We start from the raw sequence: 7,620 nt of genomic DNA on the forward strand, positions 1-7,620 counted from the left end.
GCAGTGGTGACCGACGTTTTGACGCTATAAACTGAGAGTCTGTGCAATGCATAACCTACAGTACTAACAATATCCCGCAAGACGACTTTTTCACGACTTTTACGCTACAAACGAACCGAACAGAAAGACTTGACATTACCGAAACTAATCGATCAGGACCGACTTACGCCACGTAAATCTTATAGCCAATAACATCACGGTTAAACTGACCAATCAGTTTACACAAACCCGACTTATAACACTCGACTGACAACAACTATTCATTGGACTCTGATGATGACTTCCGCTCAAGTTGTCAAAACGTTAGTTACTACTACCGACAACAGTTCCCCTCGGGACTACACTCACCCCGACGAGCAGACTACACGATCAAGAGTAATTTGTCCATTTTACACTGGACTCATAAGATCCCTTTGCACCTTACAGTACCTTGTATGCTGGTTCACCTTCTATATTCTTCCTTTTCAGAACATCTCAGCATCAAAGAGAAGTCGTTGCTCTTAAAACGCAGCTTAAGTCGTACAAACGACGTTTCAAGGTAAGGTTTGATCACATTTTTTTTGGCTCTCCAAGTTTTTTGTTAATTGCTGAAAAGAATTTGGCGTTTGATAGTTATTGTAAAAATTAATATACGAAAAAAGAGGCTAGCGTCCAAACTCCGTAGAAAATATGTATTAAACTTGTAAAATGAACCACAACAGTTGACTGAAATAAAAAATCCAACACTTAAAATTCCAAACAAAGGGGTAACAAATTTACTCGAACGAAAGCTAAAAAACAACTCCGCGAAAACCAACAGAAAGTAAGAGAAAAATGTCCACTTCAGTTTTCCAAAGTCAAAGTAAGAGTTCTTTCACGTGATTGGCTAATTTGTGAAACCACGCGCACCACGCTTGAATACAAAAAGAATACGAAGAGGGGAGAGGAAGAGAAAAATTGTAATTTGAAATTTGAAAACGAAAGAGATTTACTCGTTATTTCTTGATCTTTTTAAAGGAATATGAATCTTCGGAGAGTCGGATACCAGCTCTTCGAGTTGAATTTGACAAGGAACGATCTGCAATGGAGTCGCATATTACGACATTACGAAGACAGGTTTGTTTTCTGGTTACTTTTCAGTAAGGCAGGTATCATCAACGACATAGTTGAAGTCGGAGTGGTTGTTGTAGTCGTAGGACGCTTCTGACGCAATGCAAATTGAAACTAGGAAAGGTTTTGGTGAAAAGTTTGTGCTTTGCTTACTTGTTGAGATCTTCAGAGCAATTTTCATTTGAATGTGCACGAAAACTCGTGCCACTCTCTTTGAACCAATCACATTCAAAACTAAGCTCAACTGCGACTTAGTCATTTGCATTTTCCCGCGCTTTCAATAGACAATTCTGTGTTCTGCAGATATTAATATTATCCTAAAGGGGTAACTATCGAACATATATTTCTCTTTCATAATCTGATTTATTTTGTCTTCGACAGTTGGATAATTTGAGTGAGAGGCTTCACCAAGAATCAGAGAATCGCTCACGAGCTGAGTTGACATGCAAACAGCAGCAACAAGGTAATCATAAGCTTTATTAACCATTGGTTGGTATGCTGTGCTTCTTGTAGCTTCATGCTACACAGACCGAAAATTGAATTATGAGTCGTTCGGATTGAGAGGTCTGCGTTCGAGACCTAGCCGTGTGATCGTCTTGTGTACCCCTCCCCACCCGGGAGTATTAACAGTCAAGGAAACCTGGCGAAATGTTGGAGGGGGGGGGGTGGGGGTGTGTGAGGTAACCTGTAATTTACTGTCACCTCATCCAGGGGGGAGTTATTATACTCCTAGTCGATGCATGCTCCAGAACAGAAACCGGGATAAGCTCAGGCTAAATAGGCCACTTGGTTCCGTCGCAGCCTGACCTCTGCCTATGATAATTATGTTTTCTTTTCAGTCTAGACTTGTGCTTTGTCCGTCAATAAAGTTTAAATGGTAATGGCAAGTAGCGTCAAATCTAGTAACAGTTCAAATTTTAAGAAAAAAGGTCTCAATGGTTGTGCTCCACCTTACTCTCTCTTGTTCATTGTTTCAACAGAACTATCAGCTGCGAAAGCCCAAGAAAAGGTGAGTACAAGAACACCAATGATTCTAAGGTATTTTACTACCTGTGGACGAGTAAGTTGCAGAGTACGCGTAATTTTGGCGCAACCTTTTCTTGGTGGAAATAATAGCTGCTACCTTTGATTATTATAGCAGTAGAGGGCTATAAGAGGAAGAAATTTGTACTCAGGTGGTGAGCGACGGTCAAAAGGAAGGATAGGGGAGGGGAAGTGAAATTGAAATTAAAACTCGCCCTGATAAGACGCCTGCACTGCAGGCTAGTGGACGATTTGTCTTGTAGGTGACGAATCTGTCATTCAAAGTTGTTCACAGGCGATATTATTGCTGCCTCGTGACAAAACCTTGGAAGCGAATTTATTAGCAGTTATACATTTAATTTTGGGTAGTTTTGGGTGCCTCAGACGATCTGGATCGAGTTGCATGAGTACGAGGCACCGAAGGCCACTATTTCAGTGTTTTCTCATGAGCAGTCTTTTAAATACTTTATGTGTTTATATTATATTCAGCGTCTTCTCTTTGACCAAGAACGTCTGCAACTGACCAATAGGCAATTGGAGGAAGAAGTTGGAAGGTTAAAGGTGGGTTGGGCCACAATCTTAGGCAGAAACCTACAGTTTTTGGATGTCAATGGATTTTAGTGGCAGGACCAGAAATGACCATTTAGGGGAGCGCTCTTTGATATGTTTTCATTTTCTCTTTATCATAGGCGTTCTATGAAAGTAATTTTGTGGAGAATGGCCAGTTGGAGACCTACAAGCAGGAGCTTGAAGCTAAGGTAACTTGAGACTTAAGTCGTACCGATATCAGTCCATGAAGCACTTTACTACTGAGAGTGCAAAGTAATCCGAGACACATTGTTTCTGCTTTACTTCGCTCTATGATTGGTTTTAAAAAACTCGCTCCACCTTCTCGACCAATCTGATGCAAAGCTTAAACCTTTCTCGGTTTGGTCACCCGCGTTTTCCCGCGCTTCGAGCGGTCTGCTTGTCTTTGCTTTAAGTTTTGATTGGCTTCTTGGGATAACAATGGTTTTGGTCATGAGACTCTCGTTTGAAATGTGCTCGTAAGTTAGAAAGAAGACCCAAAATATGGACGCGCTTATATGTAGAGATTTTGTTATGGTGGATGTAGTTTTTACTGCTCTCGTTTCAAAATATGGTTCTTTTTTCAACAGTCCCGTTTTGAGTTGAATCGTAAATTAGAGGAAGTCAACGCTCACTTAGAAGAACAGGTGAGGCGGTTTTAATTTTAAAAAGTATTTTTGCACATTTTGTAAAGAGATTTTTATCAGTGTGCGTGTTTGTAGCATTTCCCTGGGATTGCTTTGGCTTCGCTCTGTGATTGCTCCAGAAAGCTTGCGCTACTGTCAGCCAATCAGATGCAAAGCTAGCACTAATCACGAATTGGTAGCCCGCGTTTTCCCGCGCTTTAGTCGGTTTTAATTTTAGTCCTCATTGGATCTCCGGGGTATTTTCCTTTACAATATTCAATCGAAAGCGTTAATGAAACTGTGTTGGAAGTGATAACTATAAGTTGCCCTTCTGGGTGGTTGTTTGATTTTTTTGTGTAGTTTATTTGTAGTTGGTGGAGTTATGTGCGCTCTCACTTGAAAATTGTTTATCACATGTTGTGGATTGGTTTTGTTACCAACAGGAAATTTTTTTATGAAACTTCGTTTATGTTTCCTCGTAGGCCGCTGCGCGGGAGAAACTTGAAAAACTTCGCGAAGCAAATGAACTGAAGACAAGAAAGGAGCTGGAGATGACTATAACAGATCTAAAGGTTAGTGTTATTCTGTCGCATAGCGGGCAAAAACGGAAAAAGAAAAAAAGTCACCGATCGCAAAAGCGTGGGGAAAAAAGCAATCACTAATCCCGTACGCGAGAAAAGAAAACAGTCGCTTACCGCAAGAAGGGGAAAGTCAGTGGCCAACTGCAGGCGCAAGAAAATCACTCACCTATCGTATGCAGGGCAAAATCGATCACTAATCGTAAGCGTGGTAAAACAATCAGTCACCGTTCACAAGCACTCGGATTACAAGTTATGAACGACAATAATTGGAAGCTTATGGTATTTATGCGTATGTGTTAGGCTGATGTGGCGAAAATGCGAGCTGGATTCCATGAAAGCCAAACGCGGAAAGAGACTTTAGACGCTGAGGCTAAAAGATACAAGGTAATATTAAATCAGTGATTTCATACAGCAGCTACTATCAACAGTCCTTTGAAGCTAATGTCACGTATCTTAACTTATACAATCTTGTAAGACAATTTTGTATGTAAATAGCTGCTGTCTCAGTACCGGTTGGTGCGAGAGACCCAGTGGCCTGATAGCCAGTGCGAGAGATCTGGGTTCCAGCCCCAACCGGTTCATTTGTGTTGTGTTCTTAAGCGAGACAGTTAACTCCCACAGTGCCTCTCTTAACCCCCTCCCCCTTGAGTATATACGGTTATAAATAAATTGTCAGGGGAATATGATGAAATGCTGGTGCTTTGTTTGCGATGAACCAACAACTTGTTAAGAATTAGATTGTAAGCTCGATATTTCTATCACTTGATAAACGATTAACATGTTTTTTCCTCAGGATTTATACGAGAGTGAGATGAAGTCGAAAGATAGGCTAGCGAGCCGCCTGTACAAAGCTAACGAGAAAATGGCGGAATCTCAAGCGTTACTTAAGTAAGCAATTCGCTATACCTTCAACTGATTAATCCAATAAGTTCGTGAATCACGCCTCGTGTTCGCCTCGCACTGGATTGAACAAAGATTTGAGAATTTTCTCCTCAAACAATCATAATAATTGCGAGCAGAGAGTCGATGAGAAGGTAGAAAAAGATGAAATAGGTTATATTGTTTAGTTGAACACCAAATTCTCCGAGTAAAGGTATATGGCCAATAGTGTAGTGAATTTATATTTAGATCACTTGTTCGGATTCTCAACACACTTGATTTGTATTTCATTTTATATGATCCCACACACATTTTGATTGATTCCTAACTAGAAGTATTGGAGGACAGACGCATAGATGACATCACTACGAACAATTTTTATTTTTTAATTTTATTAAGTGTCGTACTCGGTGACATACTCGGCCATGCCTGGTGTGCCTCTCTTTCGTTCTTACCACATTGTGACTTTATCTGTGATCTCTCGCTGAACAGACGCACGTCGACATGGGATAGTTTTTTTAAAAAGAACACAATGATAGGGTAGTGTTTAATAGTAACTGAACCTTCACAGTTTGCTCAGAAGTGTTACTAATACTTCCGAATGTTTCTTTTCCTTTCACAGTCTGGAGAGATCTCGCAGAAATTTCGATGGATTAAAGCGCGACACGTCTCCGCACCAGTTTACCTCGGGTGGCATCTTAAATGGTTCACCCAGAACAAGCCCTGATAGAATGTACTCTAAGGTACGCTTAATCCCGATCACGATAGGATCGATTTAATCTCTGTTGTCGTCTCAAAAAGCACCATGGAATAATCGGCTACTGGAATGACACCCAATTGGGGGGGGGGGGAGTGACATGACACCGGGTAAAGCTGCACTGAACTGGCCGCATGTTGGCTCAAGTGCATACTTTCTCTGTTTTATCTCATCGAGATAAATTTGCATTTTTCCTTCAAAAATCTAGATGGATGTATAGTAAAATATTTTGTGGTCTTCGGTTTAGGGGGACGGGCAATTAATGAAGGCTGTGGAGGATGAACTAAACAAAAGTATCAAGCGTCATTTGGAAAGTGGTAAGTAGTTTTCCGATTTAGAAGTACAAGTGAATACTTCCGGTGAGTGATGTCGCGTGACTTCCGGTGTTACGCAACGTTTTCAAAAGCAATTTTCGATATCATGCTGGTGATATGCTTTTCCATAATATTAAAATTGTTCTCTTTTTTTTTAGCTCCCTTGACATCAGACCTCGATCTCAAGCCGAGCCTGTTGAGTGATGGGGACAGCGGTTCATACGGACCGCTGACCGCATCGTCCAAACAATACATGTCAGTTTTACGGAAAAACTATTTTGTGTAAGCTACACACGGTGTGCCCACGAATTAACTAAATTAAACTTTTTGTGTGTGGGAAATGGCCTTGAAGGCTGTTCGTGCTGCTAATAACAATTTATGAGATAACAGACCAGTTTTTTTGGTCCATATTTTACACTGCGTAAAAAATTTCCTAAAAGAAAAGACGTTTAAAATTTCTTTTCAGAGGAAAATACTAATTTATATAAAAAATTCAGAACAAAATTAAGTTTATCGATATCCTTTGTAGTATTTGTATGTATGCATTATAAAATCATATTTGTATTATAGGGTAATATGACGGATTGCTTCATCGGCCATCTGTAATATTTATTTCTTTTTTCATGCAGTCAACAACTTTAACAGCTACACTTATTTTGTACGTGTATCCAAGACGACGTTTTTATACTGAATTAAAAAATTCTATTTTTAGAAAAAAAAAAGTCGTGTTTTCTTTTCTCTATTGGTACATTTGGTGTTCCCACCTCATTCTTGTGCCCAGATCATACTTGTGAGGCATGGTCTGGGTACAAGATAATCCTTATACTACCTGCCAGGCCTCTTCTGTTTCCTTGCCGTCTTCACGTTTTGATTACGTGATGGTATTACATCATGCAAATGCCGCGCGAGAGCGAGGCATCAAGCCCACGTTGTCAACAGCTTCTGTTTCAAATATAAAAATGTTGTCACAATACTTGCTTGTAGGACTGTCAGCTGTGTTTCTTTCATTCTCTTTTCTTTCTGTATTTTAAGATTGTTAGATTTGAAAATTTGCCAATTAACGAACCGTTCGTTATCTATCAAGAGGGGGACAGTGAAAAAAAGGAGTTGGTTAAGACTATTTCAGATTGGCTAGAGGCGGGGGAGGGGGGTTAAACTTTTTATAAAGAAGTTTAGGGAGTCAGAGGTTTGGGGTACATTGGTTAGGAGCCCATTACGTAATGGGCTCCTGGTGTGGTTCATCGCCCAAGGTGGGTATTATGCAAAGTTATCATGTTAAGGTTGTATGTGACATGAGTTGTAATTATTTATATGCATACAAAAGGGGATATGAGGTGACGAGGAGGTCATCATGTAATTATTGAGTTACAAAAGGGGGGGCACTTTGTATTTAGATGGCCCGGAAGGAGGAGGCTCATGGAAATTTTGATCTTTTCAACATATTTTTTTCCTCTTCTCTACATTGAGAATGATCGGTCCCTAAAGATGTTAAGATTGGAAATTAGTTTTGCATCATTTACGAATTAATGACTTGTTGAGACGAAGAATCTAACGAGCAGACACTGATCAAAACTTCATCCATTCTATTTGTTGTGATTTAAATTGTATTCTTGCCAAGAAAGATTCATGACTCAATCCATCTGACCCTCACGTGCTTAAATTAGTAGCCACGCGCTTTCATGAACAGTGCACGTTTATTCAACTGTATCCATTTAAGTTGTAACGAACCTAAAATAAACTATTGATAGTACTGCGTTAAGATCCCAGACCTTTTTTTTTTTTTA

The 7,620-nt window shown here is 39.9% G+C and overlaps 1 protein-coding gene across 3 annotated transcripts in view; it reads left to right on the forward strand.

Moving 5' to 3' along the window:
• LOC131777902 (trichohyalin) overlaps nucleotides 1-6,535 on the forward strand; it is a 40,311-nt gene extending 33,776 nt beyond the window's left edge. For all 3 annotated transcript variants that reach the window (XM_066174359.1, XM_066174360.1, XM_066174361.1), the window contains 13 exons: nucleotides 469-538; nucleotides 997-1,095; nucleotides 1,471-1,552; nucleotides 2,070-2,098; nucleotides 2,602-2,673; nucleotides 2,802-2,870; nucleotides 3,270-3,326; nucleotides 3,788-3,877; nucleotides 4,187-4,270; nucleotides 4,680-4,774; nucleotides 5,388-5,508; nucleotides 5,770-5,839; nucleotides 5,995-6,535. In XM_066174359.1, the coding sequence (XP_066030456.1) occupies nucleotides 469-538; nucleotides 997-1,095; nucleotides 1,471-1,552; nucleotides 2,070-2,098; nucleotides 2,602-2,673; nucleotides 2,802-2,870; nucleotides 3,270-3,326; nucleotides 3,788-3,877; nucleotides 4,187-4,270; nucleotides 4,680-4,774; nucleotides 5,388-5,508; nucleotides 5,770-5,839; nucleotides 5,995-6,122 (1,066 nt within the window). In that variant the 3' untranslated portion in view covers nucleotides 6,123-6,535. The remainder of the gene's footprint in view (nucleotides 1-468; nucleotides 539-996; nucleotides 1,096-1,470; nucleotides 1,553-2,069; nucleotides 2,099-2,601; nucleotides 2,674-2,801; nucleotides 2,871-3,269; nucleotides 3,327-3,787; nucleotides 3,878-4,186; nucleotides 4,271-4,679; nucleotides 4,775-5,387; nucleotides 5,509-5,769; nucleotides 5,840-5,994) is intronic.
• Nucleotides 6,536-7,620: the final 1,085 nt, after the last annotated feature.

This window comes from Pocillopora verrucosa, chromosome 11 (genome assembly GCF_036669915.1).
Source record: "Pocillopora verrucosa isolate sample1 chromosome 11, ASM3666991v2, whole genome shotgun sequence".
Lineage (NCBI taxonomy): Eukaryota > Metazoa > Cnidaria > Anthozoa > Scleractinia > Pocilloporidae > Pocillopora > Pocillopora verrucosa.